Source organism: Panthera onca, chromosome D1 (genome assembly GCF_046562875.1).
Source record: "Panthera onca isolate mPanOnc1 chromosome D1, mPanOnc1 haplotype 2, whole genome shotgun sequence".
In the NCBI taxonomy this organism is placed as follows: Eukaryota; Metazoa; Chordata; class Mammalia; order Carnivora; family Felidae; genus Panthera; species Panthera onca.
In genome coordinates, this window is record NC_138348.1 from 7518269 (window position 1) to 7537339 (window position 19071).

At 59.2% G+C, this 19071-nt stretch overlaps 1 protein-coding gene across 28 annotated transcripts in view; it reads left to right on the forward strand.

The window, feature by feature from the left end:
* The first annotated feature begins 1012 nt into the window (after window positions 1–1012).
* Window positions 1013–19071, forward strand: part of NRXN2 (neurexin 2) — a 108424-nt gene continuing 90365 nt past the window's right edge. For all 28 annotated transcript variants that reach the window (XM_081790236.1, XM_081790243.1, XM_081790241.1 and 25 more), the window contains exons 1-2: window positions 1013–1266; window positions 9993–10969. In XM_081790236.1, coding sequence (XP_081646362.1) covers window positions 10234–10969 — 736 coding nt within the window. In that variant the 5' untranslated portion in view covers window positions 1013–1266; window positions 9993–10233. The remainder of the gene's footprint in view (window positions 1267–9992; window positions 10970–19071) is intronic.

The following is a 19071-nucleotide window of genomic DNA, read 5'->3' on the forward strand; positions in this document are numbered from 1 at the left end:
AGCCCAGTGCCCAACTTTGTGGTACACGCACCAGGTGCCGGGTCCACCTTTGATTGGCTGAGTGAATGAAGGGGTGTCCCCTTCCTCCCACACTCGTACACGCGCACAGTGATGTGGACACCCTCACAGGGAAGGCCTCGACCCAGCGCCCTCGCTCGCTCTGAAGCTCCTGGTTGTGGGGGGGGGGGGGGGTAAGAACAGAGAACTGGGCTGCTGCCAGCCTTCCTTCGGTGATCCAGGCAAAGTGCGGCCTCACCCCTGCCCCCGAACCTGCTCCTTCCCCAGTGCAGAGTTCCTGGCGGGACTGGGGGCCAGGCTGCAAACTCGGATTCCCATCAGGCACGGCTGGGAAACCCCAAGCCCTTAGGTCTACCCCGCCTCCATCTCTGCCTTTCCCTCCCCCACTGCCTGCTTCCTCCTCCCCGCAAAGACCCTCACGCCTCAGCTCTAGGGGAAGCCAGGGCGCCCTCGGGCGGTGGGAAGCGGAGGCCATACTAAGGGCCGGAAAAAGCCCCTAGCGGCTTCGGGCAGGCCCCCTTCCCTAGGCTCCCGGCAGCCGGGGCCCGCCCCTGGGCGTAGCCAGTAGAGGGCGTTGCGGCCCGGGCCCCTCACTGGTCCTGCTTTCTCGGGGCCCCCCAGTCGGGGCCCGCAAGTCTCTCTTGGGCACGTCCCAGTCCTGGGCGCTGCTACATCGACCAGCCGGCCGAGGGGTGCGGGACCCGAGGGCCCGACCCAATAGGACAGAGGCTAGGGCGCCTGGATTCCAGGAAAAGACACTGGGGCTGGGTTGGGGGTCTGCCTGGTTGGGAGCCTGGGCGCCAAGGCTAAGCACCGGGAGAGGCGGGGAAGAGCTCGGACGCCCTGGGGCCGGGACGCCTGGGTCCCTGGCAGGGAAGGGAGGTGGGCCTGTGGAGCGGAGGGACTGGCGGCCTCCGCGCCTTCGCATTGGCTGCGCCGCTCGTCCGTTAGCGCAGCGTGGTCCAATGCGCGTGTCTGGGGGGCGGGCCCTGGTGCTGATGCTGCCGTCAGTCGGTGTTGCAGGGATGCGGCGGCGGGAGCAGCCGCCCTGACTCGCAGAGCATCCTCCACAGAGCGGCACCGCGGCGGGGCGGGCGGGCGGACGAGCCGGCGGGCGGGGACGCGGCGGGGAGCGAGAGAGGCGCGAGGCGGCCGACACCGCCGGCCCCGGCTCTGCCACCCGCTGGAGACGGGGCGGCCCTGGGGCTCTGATCCCCACCCTCCAGCTCTTGGCGCCCCCAGAACCAGGTAGGGGGGGGGGGGCTGCGGCGGAGACGGGCGGGGGGCGGGAGCCGATCGGGGGAGGGGAGCGACCGGAGGGGCGGGGGAGGCAGGAAGGATGGATTGGGGGGCGGGGGCGCTGCCGTGCTGAGAGGGCTGGCTGGGTGACAGCGAGGAGGCTAAGTGGCTTGGGGGTGGGTGGGTTGGGGGTCGGAGGCTCCCTGTGGAAGGGGCACTGGCCCTGAGCTGGGGTGAATGGAGAGGGGTGAGAGGGAGGGTCGTTGGGGGAAGGGATGGGGCGAGAAGGAGGGGCATCTGGAGGGCTGAGAGGGAGGCTCTGAAGGGGGGTCCCCAGTCTGTGCTAGCCCCAAGGGCTGGTAGCAGTGTTCCTCCAGAGGGGCTGGGGAGCTGTTGTGCTCTGAAGGGTCCGCAGGGGCGAAACCAGCGAGGAACTGGGCTTGGTGGGAGAAGGAGAGGGCGCTGGAGAGGGGAAAGGGAGAAGTGGAGAGGCAAGGAGCAGGGGCCAGGCCAAGGGCTTCATACTGGGGGGCACCACTGAGGACCAGGCTTTCCTGGGGGATGGGAGCCAAGGGGAGAGGAGGTTATTGGGAGGGAGCAGAGGGGAAGGTGCCAAGGTGCTTGAGGCAGAGATGGGTCCGTGCCGGGGGGGGGGGGGGGGGGGGGAGAGCCGGGAAAGATGGGGGGCCTGAGGGAGAGGAGCGGAAGCTTGCGGGGGAAGGTTGGGGGCGATGGAGAGGGAGACTGGGAAATCAGTAGGAGGGGGCTGTGCTGGGGTGGGAATGCGCTGGGGGCGGCGACAGGGTTATGGTCAGAGAGTGCTGCAGGGAGAGGCAGCTGCAGGGCCCTGGGCCGGCTCCCCCACCCCCAAAGAGGAGGGGACCATTTCTCATGTCCCAGCCTCTCCCCTAGCTGAAGGAGCCATCTGCCCTGGGTTCTTTGGGCTGGGTATGAGCCCTTGAACCCTTGATGGGGCCCTTGGAGGCAAAATTGGCTTTTCGGGGGCTCTTGTCTTCTTTACTCTCAACCCCCACCTGAGTCCTGGGCGAAGGCATTCGGTGCCTCACTGAACAAGTGAGGGCTGGGGCTGGGAGGGGCTTGTTTCGTGGTGCCTGGAGGTGAAGGGGGTGGTTGTCCAGACCCGGAGGGATGAATCTTAGGGGGGTAGGTCTTGGCTGTTCAGTCCTCTCGACTGCCTTGGGGGTTTCCTCACACCCCTGGTTTTGTATGTGCTGGGGGTGGGGTGGGGTGGGTGAGCTCCTGCCCCTCCCTCTGTCCACCTGCCTCGTGCCTGGGTATTCCTTTTGGGGGACTTTAGGGCTCTGCGTTCTCTATCTTCTGCCAGAGAAGTAGCAAGAGAGAAAGGAGACAGAAGGAAGAAAGAGTGGAGGGAGGTCGGTTGGTCTGTTAAGCGCGAGGCCTCCTGTCCTGTGGGTGCTTTGGCCACTACTGTCCCTAACTCCTCGTGCCTCCGGGGACGCCTCCAGGGATGCTGGCATCTGAGGGTGGGGGCGAAGGGTCTAGCTGGGGGTTCCTTCATTCCTGCTGGAGGAAGTGTGCTCAGGCCCACCCTGTCCTCAGATCCACGGGGGTGGGTGGGACTGACCCACAGGCAGAGGCCAGTGGCCACCAGGTGGCTGAGGAGTTCTCTCCAGGAGCCAGGGTCCGGTTCCGGCTTCTTGGCTTGGGCTGAATCCACACTATGGGTGCCTGGGAGGAGGGGGCTGGGTTCTGCAGGGGCTGTTAAGGGCCTCTCTTCCCTCCAGCCCTCAGTCTCTGCCCAGGTCCAGTTGCTCCCCCCTGCCCGCCCTTGCCAGTGACACAGACACCTTGACACCGATGCATACACTCGGCGGCACCCACCCAGACACACACCTACACAGGCACACACCTGCGTACACAATACACCTCCTGGCGGCACGCCGCCTACACTCCCCCGCCCAGAGAGGCTGCCACCTCGCTGCCTGCCTCAGAGACCTCCCCCGGGTGCCCTGCTCTCGTGAACATGACACACGCATGGCCCCTCCGTGCCCCCAGAGCCCCGGCACCGCACTGTCAGCCCTCACCCTCAAACGCACACACACGCACACACGCATCCCCCCATCCACTCGTTCGCCTCCCCAGGTTTCCACGGTCACGTCGGCACACCTGCACTCCTCCGTGCACGCAGCCCTGGGACACCCCTTCCTGGACACCCCCTGCCCGAGTACGCGTCGTTAAGCGCCGTGTTAGTTGCCTCGGGTCTTTGTGTGTGTGCGCGCACCAACACACACACACACATGCTTGCTAATACCCGTTTATGCCCTGGCTCCCCCCCCCCCCCGAAGCTTCTCCCCACCTTTCACTTGCCCCTGCTCACTCCCATATCTTTGTGAGAAAGCCCCCCCCCCCCACCCATACACACACCCCAGGGCCTCCCAGCTCTCCTGGCCACGACCACCATCCTTCCTGGTCGCTCAGCTGCACCTGGCCTTGCCCAGAAACTCCCATTTCTGGGTGCCCCCGCTCCCCAGCACTAATCCTCACACTCAGGGCCCTACCCCTGCCTGATGCTGGAACCACGCTGTCCATTCATTCCCAGCTCCGAGCCCAGCCCCCAGGGGGACGCCCGACCATGTGTCTCACACGCCACCTACCCTGCTGTTCCATCTGTCGGGGCGGCTCCCCACCCGGTCCCATCCACACCGGCTCGGAGATTCACTCGACAGATAAGCCAGCATATGCGTGGCACCTTAGCATTTACAAAGCCTTCTTGCTGCCACCGTGGGGGCACCACAGGGGCTCAGCTCTGTCCCTCGGTGAGCGTCGGTCTCCTCATCTGTAAGATGGGGGTCCTCCTGCCTAATCTCATGGGGTTCTCGCGAGGACCAGATGACCGGAAGAGTAGCAACTGGTCAGCAGGGGTGTTGTGCTCCTACTGTGAGCCTGGCTCTGGGCTAAGCGCTCTGGACTTCGTGGAGTTTTCAGGAGCGTAGCAGCTGTTTGCATCACGAGCGTACAACCTTCCACACGCATGTGCACACACCTGTCACGGATACCTTTAGCAACACCCCCAGGGACCTCGTGCTTACCCACAAGCCTCACCCACCCCGGCCGGTGTCCCCCAGGGGTGCACAGCACGGGGATGGACAGAGGGGTGAGCTCCCCGCTCCCACTGCCTGCCCCCAAGCTCCTGGCACCTGTGCACCAGCCCCCACTTTGCCGAGTCATTCAATTGTACCTCACTCAGTCCCCAGCCCACCCAACGCCTCAGCCCCACACACCAGGCAACAGCCTCGTCATGCACACCTCCAGCTGCCCAGCCCTTCTCTCCACGCACAGAGACCTGCTCGGGGGGTCCCCGTGCACACACCCCTCGCTTCCAGCCTGTGCTGCTGTGGGACTCCTCTGGTCTTCAGACTTTCTCCCATCTTCCTCGGCAGGAGGAGGTTTGCAGCAGCACCGGGGAGGGTCCAGGGGGCGAAATTTGAGTCCCAGCCCTGTCACTTCCAAGTTCTGTGACCTTGGGGGAGGGCCCTTTTCCCCTCTGAGTGTGTTGCCTCATCTGCAAAAGGGGGCAGTGATCAGACCTGCCCTGACCATTTCCCTCGCCCGGCCCTGGTGGAATCCAGGGAAACATGGGACACGCGGAGCTTTGTAAATTGCAAGGTGCCAAGATGAGGAGTTTGAAATGTGAGCATTAATGCAACGTACTTTCGTCTCTGCTAGGCGCTGTCCTAAAGTGCTTTACGTATATTAACAATGCTAGTATTGCCTCCGTTTTCTACCTAAGGAAACTGAGGCCCAGAGAGGCTAAATAATCTGCCCAAAGACACACTGCTAGGAAGAGGGAGAGGTGGCATTTGAACCCAGGCTCCAGAGTTAGTGCCTCCGATCACTGTCTTGTGTTTGCCCACTGCTAAGGTGTGGCCGGATGCGGGCACGCTCTGAGTCTTTCCAAAAAAGTCATCAGGGCTGGCAGGAGGGAGCAGAGAAGGGAGGTCAACCCACCAATCCTGCCCGAGGTTTTAGGGAGGCCCTCCCAAAGCCCCACTGATCGAAAGACACCTTACGGCTCAAGTAGTTTGATGTCCCCTCCCATGTGATTCAAGAGCCCCCTCCTGAGCTCCACTGAGCAGCAGTCACCCGCCTCAGCTCACACACCTCCACAGAAGGGGGACTCACCCCCCCCCCCGCCCCCCGGAGGCAGCCTACTCCGCTGTTGGATGCTTTAAATTGCCAGCAAGTTTCTCTTTAGCTCGAGCCAAAATCTCCCTCCCCGCAACACGCACTTCTCCCACCTGTCCACGGGCTGCCTTCTGGGGCCACCAGAATGTGTGTAAACCTAGCTCTTCCTCCCTGGCGCCTGGGGGAGGCCCCTGCTGTCACACTCCCAGCTGGCATGAGAGGGAGCTGGCGTGAGGGGAAGAGAGCCAGAGGGAGGCTGGCATTCCCGAGGCTGGAGGTGTGCGTGTGCGTGTGTATGGTATAGATGTGGCTGGGGATGGGGTGGGTGGATGCTGGGGGAGGGCCCCTGGCCAGGGGCTCTGCCGGCGTGGGGGCATGGACCATCTCTTCCCCTGAAGTTTGCGTCCATTTGCTTAGTTGGCACTGGCGGTGTGGGGAGGGCTGAGGCTTTGGGTCAGGTGGAAGGCCCAGGTCCTGAACAGTGGGTACAGTGGGAAGCATCTAGAATGGAAGGCCAGCGACCTTCGTTTTAGTCTTGCTCTGCTGTGTGGCCCGGGGCCAGTCACTGCCCCTCTCTGGGACTCAGTTTCCACCTCGGAAAAGGCGAGAAGGATGACCCCCCAAGAGCTCTGAGGCCTGGGTTTTTCAGCCCCGGGGGCAGACGGAGTCTGGGGTGTCCGCGAAGGGCAGTGGCCCCTGTGGAGGCCAGATCAGAGAAAGGTGGGCTCCAAGCTCAGCGCGTCCCTGTGGCCTGTGCACAGTGCAAGGGGGGAGGGAGGCAGCAGACGCTGGAGCCAGCAACGTCTTACCTACACGCACTTGGGCCAATGCATTAATCAGTCTAAGCTTAGTCTGGGGCGATGAGAGCAAGTCCCCAAACCGCGGGTGAAATGAGACAGTGCGCGTGTGTGGTGGTCCGGCCAGGTGCCTGGCGCGCGGCGCGGAGCCCAGAAGTTGTAGCCCGCACGCCACGGTGGCACTGGCCTGGCCTGGCCTGGCCTGGCCGCGGAAGGTGAGAAGGAGGCTGTCAGCCTAGAATGACCTAGGAAAAGCCCGTGGGAGAGCGTTCAGTGGGCAAGAGAGCAGGCCGGGGGCCTGACCCCCTCCCCCTCCAGCTCCCATCCCCACTGGCTCAAGGCTGCAGAGTCCTTCTGTGGGTTGGGGGCGCCAGGGAGCTGACTGGGGGCAGAGTCCCACATGACATGGGAGAGGTCAGGTCCCCAGAGGAACAGTGGCCCCGGGCCCAGCAGTGGCTGGCAGTGTGCGCTGAGCTGACGTCAGTCAAGGACGGGATATCCCGAGGCCGCTCTGGCCCGCGTCCCTGCACCGGCAGTGGGTGCTAGAGAAGAAGAGTGGGTCTTGGGGAGCCAGTGCCTGGTCTGTGGGTGCAGGGGGTTCCAGTGCACTGCACGGGCCTAGGGGAGGGGCCATTGCCTTGCACAACTCCAGGGGCCACCATTTACTTGATGTAGCTGTGCAAGGCCAGCCCTGGCCCATGGCTAGGAGATCTGAGTCTGGAGAGCCGTGTACCAGGAGTGGAGGAAGGTTCGCAGGATTCCCCCTGCATCGCGGGAGGAAGGGTGGGTTGGAGGCGGGGTCAGCAGAAGCTGGGACTGCAGGGTGGGGTGGAAGGGACCCAGGTGTCCACTTAGCACGCACTCCTCTTGGGGCCATCTCTGTCTCACAAGCCTGAAGCTGCTCCCAGGGTCTCTGGGTCCCTGGAGAGAGGACCCAGGGAGGGCTGGGGCTTCCTCCTGGCCAGCCCCGCAGCCCCTGTGCCCCGGCGCTGAGCCAGCCTGGCCTGTGCTGCAGAGCTGTGGGCTGTGGGGAGAATGAGTAATGAGTCTTGAGGGGCCCTGGTTCCCAGACCCTGCCCTCGCCCCTCCCTGGAGACACCGCACAAACCCAGCCTCTGCCCCCACTGCGGGCTCACAGGCGCTGTGAGCTGCGTGTATCTCTCCCTTCCCACACTCTCCTTGCACATCTTGGCACACACAGCCACTCTCTGTCACACGCTTTGCCCACCCCCCCCCCACCCCCCCCAACTGGCCTCCGGGACCCAGGCGTCTGCCTCCCGGCCCTCTGGAGGCCTCCTCACCAACCTTCACTCTATCTGTCCTCTGCCAACTTCCGGAACAAGGGGGACCTTGCCCCTAGGCTTTCTCAGCAAGAAGCCCCCTGCCAGCTCCCTAGAGGGTTGGGGGATTGTGAGTATGGCAGGGGGATGGGGTTGGGGGTGGGGCAGGGGAACTAATCCCCTCCCTCTCCCGAGCTGAGGGGTGAGAGTGGACAGCCTGCATGAAATCCTATTCCCTCTGCTAGTGGAAATCGATAGCTAATTAATTCCCTCCCCAAAATGTGTCCGGAGGTGGGGGTGGGGGTTGGGGGGAGGCGGAGAGTGACTGAGACCCCAGCAGGGGAGGGAGGAAGGACGTCACTTTTCTGCCCTTCAGGCCTGTGCCTCCGCTGGGGGCCTCCCTGCCCCTTCTGGAGAAAAGGGGGAGTTTGGCCTTTCCCTCCCCCAAGCCTGAGGGTCCCCCTCCTCTGCCCTGGGCTGGGGGTGCATGTGTGTGGGGGTAAGGGCGTCAATCAGGCTGGGAGCAGGTGCTGCATTTAATTTGATTGGCTAATTAGCCCGCGCATGTTAATTATCTCCATTACCCAATGAGGAGAGGCAGTGGCAAAGCTATATATAACCGGGACAGTGTTTGGAGGGAGAGGGGGCTGTCTGCCTGAATCGTCTTCTGTCCCCTGCCCGGGAAGGGGCAGTGAGGTGGGAAACTTGAGTCCCCACTGAAGCCCGTAGGACTGGGGGGTGGTGGGGGTGCGTGGGTAGGGCAACAGTCAGAAGAAGCCAGATAGAAGGATCTGAGAACTGGGCTTTGAGGGTCTCTTGGAGATAGCTCCCCAAACCCTACCCCTGGTCTCCTGGGACCTTCTCTGCCCCCTCTTCCTTTGGCACACATGTCACTCCGACCATCCCTGCCTTCCGATGACCCTCTGCTCACTCCCCTGCTATGGATTTTTAGGGGGCCCCTCGCTTTCTCTCTCTCCCTTCGTACCCTTGCTCCCATGTAGAAAGGAACCACACCCACCCAACCTTCTCCTGCCCCACTCTCCTCTCCTTTTGGCTCCCACTGCTCTGAGTGAGACATGTGGCTACCCCACCCCTTGTCTCCTTTGTGGAAGGCTGCAGTCTGACACATGTGGATCTAAGTCCCAATTCCTGCTGACAGGCTGTGTGACCTTGGGCAAGTCCCTAGACTTCCCTATGTACGCTTCCCCAGTGGTCAATGGGACTTCTCAGAGCGATTAAGTAAAATGCCATTGGTAAAAATGCCCGGCCTCCAGGGCCTTGACAAATGCTGTTTGGATTTGGAATTTAATTTTCTCTAGCTTCTCTCTCCTTTTCTCCCCATCAGGCCACCTTTCTCCTCCATGACTCTTCTGTCTCTGTCACTTTTCGTGCCATTCCTCTCCTCAGCCTTCAATCTTTCCCTGTCCCTTCCGAAACTTTGGGCCCTCCCTGCTTCTCTCCCAGGCTTCACCCCACCTCCTTCCCTTCCTCCCTCCCCAAAATAAAATCAATGCAATATTCAGGAGGGTTGTTGGATATAAATAATTACGACTCGGAGTTTAACGAGATGCAAATTCCCCTCCCCGGTGTGGGGTATAAATTGCTCTCTGACAGCCCGTTACAAGGGTAATCATTTCAGAAAGGCAATTTTATGTAAATGAGCCTGCCTGCCTCCTGGTGGCTCCCCCAGCCGTGGATGGGGAGGGGGTGGAACCCAGGGGTGAAGAGAACCCAGGTATTGGGCCAGGCCCGAGGCTGAGGACTGGGAACTGGAGCTTGAGGGGACAGACAGACATTTAGGTTTGTGGGCTGGTGAGCAGTGGGGTTGGGGCCCAGGAAGGGGCGGAGTGTTGTCTGGGGGGAATCGGGGACGAGGAATCAGATGCTTGTACCCTTGTGTGGATGGAGAGGGCTTGGGGCCTGGATGTCCGGGTCACAGCTGGCTTCTCTCCCTTGCCCCCTTCTCAGCCAGGTTACCCAATGATCCCATTGACGAATTGGCATTTAATTAATCCCAATGAATTATTTAGCAACTTCATCCAGCATCAGGAGCTGATGAGACAGAGCCGCGACTGGCTGGCGGTGGGAACACCACACAGAGGTTGGGTGACTCAGAGAGGAAGGGCCTGGGGTCACCAGCTGGCGGAGGGCCTCCAGGCCTCACCCACAGGAACTGGCCCTGGTCGGGAGGGGAGACGGGTGTAAGGGCGGCTGCACTGGGCTCCTATGAACTTTAAGATGCTACTACCCACCCGCCCACATCTCAAATTAATAATTACCCTAATGAGTGCAAGTGTTGGGCCCCCAGTTCTATCTATGGTGGTATCTCTTGTTCTGGGACCCTCTCCAGGTCAGGGCCGACCCCTCAAGTCCCAAAGGGAAACCATCGGGTGCCTGCCGGTGTGATGGGGGGAGTCACGACCCTTGATCCCTTAACCCTTTCCCCTCCTCCGAACCCCTCCTTAACCCTTTTCTCTCTGTTTCCCCGCAGGCATCCCTCCCCCGTCCTTCGTCGGAGCCCGCAGCGGGGGAGGGGCGCCTCCACCGCCGCCCAGGGAAGCCGGTACCTGGGCCTCTGCGCCTCGCCCCGCGGCCGGGCCCATGGCACTGTGAGCCGGCGAGGGAGCCCCGCTCGGCGCGGGGGGCGCCCGGCCCCCTCCCCGCCCCATGCGCCCGCGGCTCTGAAGCCTGAGCGGGGCCGGGGGCCGGGCGGGGCCGGGGCCGCCGGAGGCATGGCGGCCGGGAGCCCGTGGCGGCCGCCGTCGCCGCCGCCGCTGCTGCTGCTGTTGCTGCTGCTGACGCTGGCGGCGGGCGCGGGCGGCCTGGAGTTCGGCGGCGGCCCCGGGCAGTGGGCTCGCTACGCGCGCTGGGCCGGCGCGGCGAGCAGCGGCGAGCTCAGCTTCAGCCTGCGCACCAACGCCACGCGCGCGCTGCTGCTCTACCTGGACGACGGTGGCGACTGCGACTTCCTGGAGCTGCTGCTGGTGGACGGGCGCCTGCGGCTGCGCTTCACGCTCTCGTGCGCCGAGCCGGCCACGCTGCAGCTGGACACGCCGGTGGCCGACGACCGCTGGCACATGGTGCTGCTGACCCGCGACGCGCGCCGCACGGCGCTGGCGGTGGACGGCGAGGCCCGCGCCGCCGAGGTGCGCTCCAAGCGGCGCGAGATGCAGGTGGCCAGCGACCTGTTCGTGGGCGGCATCCCGCCCGACGTGCGCCTCTCGGCGCTCACCCTCAGCACCGTCAAGTACGAGCCGCCCTTCCGCGGCCTCCTGGCCAACCTGAAGCTGGGCGAGCGGCCTCCCGCGCTCCTGGGCAGCCAGGGCCTGCGCGGCGCCGCCGCGGACCCACTGTGCGCGCCTGCGCGCAACCCCTGTGCCAATGGCGGTCTCTGCACGGTGCTGGCCCCCGGCGAGGTGGGCTGCGACTGCAGCCACACGGGCTTCGGCGGCAAGTTCTGCAGCGAAGGTGAGCAGGGGGGGTGGCTGCTGCTGGGCGCCGGGGGGAGGGGGTTGTGGGGGGGGGGTGCTCGGGAGCGAGCGGCCGCCTGCGCGCGTGTCCTGGGGTCGCGCGGCCTGGGGGGGCGGCTGCGGCCGGCGGGCGCGAGGGCGTGTGAGAGTGTGTAACCTGCACGCGAGGGTCGTGAGGCGGTGAGGACATCTGTCCCAAGGAGAGGGAGCGTGTGGCTAGCCAGTGTCCCGTGTGGGCGTGGCCAGTGCGGGCCCTGGGGCCACCTGTGGGTAGGGCTGTGTGGTCTGGTCCTGTAAGGGGCTGGCGAGAGGATGAGGGTCCGGCCCTTGGGGGGCCTGTGGGGCGGGTGGGGGAGGGAGTATGTGCTCTTGATCTGTGTGGGCGGGGTCTTGTGCGCGGGGACTGCGGGGGGCTTAAGGTCTGGGGCCTGGGGCGGAGTCCGTAACTAGGCCCGTGTGGACCGCGAGGCTAGACGGGGTGCCGGACCTGGAGGGTGAGAGGCCGGCCCGAGGCGGGGCGGGGCGGGGCGTGAAGGGCGGTGGGTGGGGCCTGTGTGGGCGGGGCCTGCGAGGCGGGGGCGCGGCGGGCCCTGGCGCTCTCGGCAGGTGCTGCGGGCAGAAGCCTGTGAGTGTTTGCGAGTGAAGATCTGGGAGCGCGGCGGGTGAGGCCGGGGCGGGACCGGAGGATGAGGGCCTGGGAGTGGGGAGAAGGGAACGCCGGCGCTGCGACGGCAGGTGAGGGAGAGTGGGGATGGCGAGGTTGTGACTGGAAAGGGAGCTTTGGGGAGGGAGAGCTTTCACCAGCGCCCCAGCTGCGAGAGGCGGAGCCGAGTGATGTGAGGGGCCAGGGACTCTGCGGGCTGTGGTTCAGGAGGATGGGGAAAGGGGGACTGGAAGGCATCTGTGGTACTTTGGCTGGCGAGGGCGTGGGGGAGACGGTCCCCATCAGTTTGGGAGCGGGGGTGGCCGCAGGCATGCTTTCCCCTGCCGCAGACCCCTAGAAGCTGCGGGCCACCTAGCAGCTGTGTGTGTCTGATCCCCTCCCCGTCCCTCCACCCCTGCCCAGCCGTAGAGTCTTTTGGGGAGCGTGTGCGGGTGCATGTGTGTGCCCACAAACTGGTGCGGCTCTGGGACTGCTCTGGGGGTGGGTGTGCTCCTGGCTGCCGGCGTGTGGACGGCCACCCCAGAAGCTGAGTCTGCAGGTGTGGCCCTGGGTTTGGGATGCACAGTATTTTGACTGTGTATCTGTCGCTGTGGTAGAGGGATCCATGAGGAAAGCGTTTGGATTGCTTTTGTGGGGTTATTTGTACCAAGCGGCGGGATGTATCTTCAGGAACTGTGTGTATGAAGTCACCTGACACCTTCTCACCTTTTCTCCCAGGAGTTCCGGTGCTCCCTAAACTGTGATCGTGTGTGTCTGTGTGTGTTTGCCAGCACGCAGAGGCTGCGAGTCTGGCAGTGTGTATATTCCGTGCAGATGGTCTGCTTGACTAGTAGTGTTTACAGATAGGAGTCCAGTGCCTAGGAGAGTGAATAGTACACACACGTAAGGTGTGTGCTCAGGCGTAGATACCCGTGTGCGTGTGTTTTAATGCAAGACCTCAGAGACACTGGAACTCCGTAAGGAATCTTTCTTTCCATGACTTTGAATTTGATTCTCTGGTCTCTATGACCTTTCCCCTCCAAGCCTTTCTAAGAAAAACAGGACGGTGGCATCTGGGTGGCTCCGTCGGTTGAGTGTCTGAGTCTTCATCTCGGCTCAGGTCATGATCCCAGAGTTTTGGGATCGAGCCCAGCATTGGGCTCCGTGCTGAGCGTGGAGCCTCCTGAAGATTCTCTCTCCCCGCCCCTCTCTGTCCTCCCTCTCTCTCCCAAATAAATAAATACATAAATAAAAAGAAAATGGGATGAACCACCCCTCCAACTTGATGGAAGGGGGATTTGAGTTAGAGAGAGGTTACAGTAGCCCATCTCACGGGCAGAACTGGGCCCGAGCGTATGAAAAATGCAGCCAGAGGCACACTGGTCAGTCAGAGCCCTTGTGTCCATTCCCTGAAGGGATTTATTGGCCAGAGGCTCCTAGTGAGTCACACGAGGTGTGTGCTTCTGAATATGGGCCGTGCGGGTGTGTGGCAGAGATGTGTTGGCGTCCGTGTGTGTGGGAGGGACAGGTGTGTGTATCACGGGGGCGTGTTGGATGTGTTTGGGGCGAATGTTCGCGTTAGCTGTGTTGGAGCTGGGAGATGGCTGTGTATCTGACCCATTGTGTGTGTGTGTGTGTGTGTGTGTGTGTGCGTGTGTGCGCGCGCATGGGGTAGCTGTTGTGGTTTGTGATAGTGGTGGTGCTTTGTCTGTGATAAAAGGGCAGGGATATTCCTCTCTGTATTCCTTGCACCTAATACAGTACCAGGCACTTAGTGGGTGTTTGATAAAAATTTGTGGAATGAATTAAGAGACATTAATAAGCGTTTGAGAGAATCAAGTCTTGGGCGAGGCTGTATGTGTACATGAAAATCTGTCCGCCGATATTTTCAGATATATGTTGGGGGTTGGCATGGGGTTGTAAGCACTGATTGTGTCTGGAGATGACAGGTCCAGTGACAGCCCTACTGATTGGCCTTCCTCTCCCCACCCTGTGACCTCATTCCCTCTCCTTACATTTGTTCCTATTTCCTGGGCAGCTTTTGCGATACCCTGTGCTCATTAGACTTCTTCTAGAACATTCTCATCCAGCCGGGATGAGAATTCCATCTCATTTCCCATTCCAGGAAAGGAATGCACTCCCACCCCTGGGTTTTGGGGTTGAGGATGAAGACTTTGAGGGGAATATCTCCTCATCTCTGAGATAGATCTCAGGGCCAGGGTCCCCACGTTTCCCCAGAAGTTCCAGTTATTTCATTATTAAATTTTTTTTTAATGTTTATTTATTTCTGAGAGAGACGGAGACAACACAAGCAGGAGAGGGGCAGAGAGAGAGGGAGACACAGAATCCGAAGCAGACTCCAGGCTCTGAGCTGTCAGCACAGAGCCTGATGCAGGGCTCGAACCCATGACCTGCGAGATCATGACCTGAATTGAAGTTGGACGCTTAATCGACTGAGCCACCCAGGTGACCTCCAGTCATTTCATTATTATCTGCTTTGAGTGATTCTCAACTTTTTTGAGATTGTAGGCGTTTTTAAAAAAAGTTTATTTATTTTGAGAGAGAGAGAGAACATATGCGTGCATGCAGGGGGTGGGGCAAAGAGAGAGGAGAAACAGAATCCCAAGTAGGGTCTGTGCTGTCAGTGCAGAGCCTGATGTGGGGCTTGAACCCACGAACCGTGAGATCATAACCTGGGCCAAAACCAAGAGTCTGATGCTTAACTGACTGAGCCACCCAGGTGCCCCAAGATTGTGGGCATTTTTAAAGGTCAGTCATTCGCAGTACCCTTTCCAAATAGTAGTTATTTTTGTATCCATTTGCTGTGAGGATGGATGGCTCAAAGCTACTATGAATTCAGGAAAGCTTTTAGATGACTTTGATGTTATGTTTGCCATTGTGGTTAATCAAATATACCTTAGAAAATTTTTTTTAGCTTTATATGCAAGACATATCAACCTGCCTCAGTACTTGGTGTACATAGTACACCCGCTGCCTTCCTGAGCTTACCCATTGACTGAGAACTTCCCTGTTAGGATATCTGGTTTTTTGTTTTTTTTTTTTTTATAGTTTATTTATTTCTTGTTGAGAGAGACAGAGACAGCGTGAGCAGAGCAGAGGAGGGGCAGAGAGAGAGAGAGAGAGAGAGAGAATCCCCAGCAGGCTCGCACTGTCAGCACAGAGCCCTCGGCGGGGCTCGAGCTCACAAAAGCGAGATCTTGACCTGAGCCGAAACCAAGAGTCAGACGCTTCACCGACTGAGCCACCCAGGGGCCCCTCATGTGCGTGTTTCCTAAGTTTGTTGGTGATTCAATTCAACAAGTAGTTATTGAGGCCTCCTTCGTGACGGGCCATGTATTGAGGGCTGAAGGGGAGCCAGAAATGAATAAGACACTGCTCTGGGAGTTGACTGTTTAACTGGGGAAACAGATTTAAAAAAAAAAAAAAAAAGCAGTCCAGTCTGTGGTTAAGAGCACAGATTTTGCAGCCAGACTGCCTGGGCAGTGACCTTGGACTTCAGCTCTCTCCACCCTGGTTTCCTTTTCTGGAAAATGGGGGTAATAACAGTACCTACCTTACAGAGTTGTTATGGGAACTAAGTCAGCTAATTCACGTAAAATGCTTAGAATAGCGTCTGGCTCATAGAAGATGCTCAATAAACAACGGCAAAAGAACAACACAAAATTGTGTGGTACGTGCCCAAAGAGATGCAGCTAGGCAGTGCAGCTTAGTGATTAAACCCCAGACTCCTGAGGCTCAGAAGGGGGTTTAAATCTGACTTCTGCCCTCACTGGGCCCGTGACAGCAGGTGGGTGCCTCACGTGCGGACTAATTTGTCCTTGTGTGTAAGTGGGGCTAAGCGGGCTTGTCTCACAGGTCTGTTGTAGAAGCTAAAGGAATACCTGGTACACGACTAGAATGTACTACTCTCACAAGCAGAGTGCCCTTGGGGTTTTTAGGAAGGGGATAGTTTACAAGTTGGAGGGCGGTGATCAGTAATAAGACGCGTGCTATTGAAGACTGACCTTGAACACGGATGAAGAAGGTTGGGTTGAGGAGGCCCCCATGTGCAGGCCCTGGCAAGAGCTAAGGCGTGGAAGGGAGGGATGTGTACGTCATGGCCATTGAGGGGCGCCAAGAATATAAGGCAAATAGTGGAGTCGAAAGCAGGGGAATCAGGGGCACCTGGGTGGCTCAGGTGGTTAAGCGTCCGACTCTTGATTTCAGCTGAGCTCACGATCTCACGGTTCGTGAGTTCGAGCCTGCATCTGACTGTCAGTGCAGAGCCTTCTTGGGATTGTCTCTTCCCTCTCTGCCCCTACCCCATTGCCCTCTCTCTCAAAATACATAAGTAAGCTTTAAATAACATAACATAACATAACATAACATAACATAACATAACATAACATAACGCGGGAGAAGCAGGTTGAAGCCAGGTCTCGGAGTTCTGACTTAAATCATTCAACCAACATTTACTGGAGGCTGTGTACGGGGTATCGGCAAATGAAGCCACAAAAGAATTTTGAGCAGATGTAGGAATCAGCAGAGCTCTATATCAGAAGCTGGGAGTGGGGTGTAGAAGGATTTTGGGGGGCAGAGTTAGGCAGTGGAGAAATCGGTCGGGAGATAGAAAAAGATAGTTGGGAGAGACTTGGGTGGTCGAAAGAGATCTTGAGGCCCTGGACCCAGCTTGTCTTGGGGAGTGGCGAGGGAGGGTGGCGGTACTTGGGAGCTGTCGCTGGAATCTTTAGGACTCTGCCTCTTGCGGGGCAGGGAGGAGTCAGAGGTGATGAGGTTTCAGGTTTGCTGCGGTGGAAGGAGGTAGAGGGGTGAGAGGAAAGGGGAAGCCGGGCGGGGAGCCGCGTTGGGCCACAGATCACGCACGTGTTGAGCTGCATTGCCCCTCAGTGTTCTTAGACGGAGGCATCCAGGCTGCTGGAAATGTGGAGACCAGAGCTTTGAGCCGGAGGCAGGGCTGCGGAGGGAGACCCTGGCACCACGGGCGTGTGTGGAGAGAGAGAGTCTTTGAAGCTCTGGAATCAGAGGAGGTGGCCAAGGAGAAGGTGACGAGACTTCAGAGGAGCCCACAGTTGGGAGGCGGAGGGAGAGGAGTGGCCGCGGACACCGCCAAGGAGCAATTGGAACAAAAAGAGGAGGAATCACACAGTCAAGGGGGCAGAGCCCGGGGCCTCACAGCTGGTGAGCGTTTGCTAGGTGTCTGGATGCCTTAGGTCATTTTCACCCCTCGTGGCCGCCGCCTGCGATATAAGGGAATCTGAATCCTGCTGCCCCCCACCTTTGTCCATTCTGCCTCCAAAGGCTCAGGCAGCGGGTGAGCTGTGTCCGTGAATTGCTTGCCTTTGGTTTATTGGGGTGTTTAGCGACCGTGTTTCATCAGAAACCAGCACCCCCCCCCCCCAAATTCTTCAGGTCACAGCTCCTCCCGTAAGCCAGGATGTGATGAGGGCATTACTGTATTTGTCAGCCAGCTGTCCCCGCACTGAGAAATCGATCGGTAGCATGTCAGTCTCCCGGAGCCCTGGGGGAGGAAGTCACCCTGGGAAGTGGAGCGTTATCCCACTTAAAATACACAACTCACCAACAATGAAAGAGCATCCCGGATGGAGATCTTTCGGAGATATATGTTGCACGCCCCTCTGCCTCACTAAGCATAATATTTGGAGAGTGATTTCACCTTTTCCGGATGACTCAGGGTGTCGTGATTCCCCTCAGGTGTTGGATCGCACTGTCACACAGTGGTTCGTTCCTTCGTTGAGGTTTGTCCCTGCCTGAAATGATGCCTGGCTGCTGTACTTTGGATTTCTTATATTAGCTCTTGCTGATTTTTCCACCTCCGCCCTTGCGAGGAGTTGTCAAGGAGCAGCCCACAACCGTCTCTCTTTCCCTCTCTCTCTCTGTCTCTTTCTCTCTCTCTCCTCTCTGTCTCTCCGTTTGCAAACTTGGAAAAATCAGCATTCCCAAGCGTGTTAGGCTCGTGTGTCACCACCAGTAAGTGGATTCTGGGTACGGTCCGAGAGGCTCCCCTATGCGAAAATAGCAGTCTTTCAGGCATCACTGTTAAGGACGTTCGTTTCGGCCGCTCAGAACTTTTTCTTTTCGTTTGTTCCAGTCTTCATCACTGTCCTTGATTATGAACCTGCTGGGATCTCGAGTTCGTGTTAGGCAATACCACGCATGCCCTCTGGTGGGGCGGGTAAGCCCCCTGTGTGTGAAAGGTGACTACTTGAGGTCACGTGATGTGGGATCACCTCTGATACCCAGGGTCCTGACAGTTTCTGCTGTAGAGACGGCTCCAGGCTCGAGAGAGTAGTGCAGGGAGTGACTGGCGTAAGAGCCCAGAGAGAAGACACATACTCCCAAGGAAAGCCTCCGATGGCAGAGTGGCTAAGAGCGAGGGCTGCCCCCGGGGGTTGAGTCTGGCTTTGCTACTTGCTGTGTGTGTCAGCTTGGACCATTTACTTAATCACATTGTTCTTCAATGTCCTACTCTGTAAAATGGAGGCTATAACGTTGCTGTAAGGACTAAATGAGTCATACGGAAATCCTTTACACCGCGCCAGGCACTATTCTAAATGATCGATAAGTGTTACCGTGATCATTAACCCTGGTGGTCAGAGAAGGCTGCAAGGAGGAGGAGGCACTTGGCGAGATCTTGAAGGCGGACTGAGTGAGATTCGTGGAAGTGGAAAGGATAGGGCAAGGGCTTTCTCTCCAGGTGAACAGCCTGAATGAGGAGTCTAGGGGATGTGAGTCGTGGGGCAGGGTGGGTCGGGGCGGATGAGGAGACCAGGATTGCTGTGCTTGGAGGGAGATAAGATCAGAAACTGTAGATTAAAGTCGGCATCTAAAAAGTCTTGACTTCCAGCCAAGGATGTGGCCCATTGGAAGTATTTGTTTTTTAATTTTCTTTAACCTTTATTTATTTTTGAAAGACAGAGAGACAGAGCATGAGTGGGGGAGGAACAGAGAAAGAGGGAAACACAGAATCCGAAACAGGCTCCAGGCTCCGAGCTGTCAGCACAGAGCCCGACGCAGGGCTCGAACCCACGAACTGTAAGATCATGACCTGAGCTGGAGTCGGACGCTCAACCAGCTGAGCCACCCAGGCGCCCCCTGCCCCCCCTTGGCAGTATGAAAACCAGACAGATGTGGGTTCAGATTTTGGGTCTGTTCCTCACCGGCAGTGTGCCTACTGGGCAAGTTTCTTCCACCTTCTAAGCCTCAGTTTCCCCAATCTCTACAAGAGTAGAAACAGTGTGCCCTGCTGAGGTGGCGACGGCGAGGAAGTGAAACAATGCGTGGAAAGAGCCAGGAACACTTGAAGTACTCGGTATGTGAGAAGTGTTTTTGATTATTCATTCAACAAACATAGGCATGCCTTTTTCTGAGCCAGGAACTGTGCACACAGCTGGAGGTAGAGATGAATGAGACGTTGT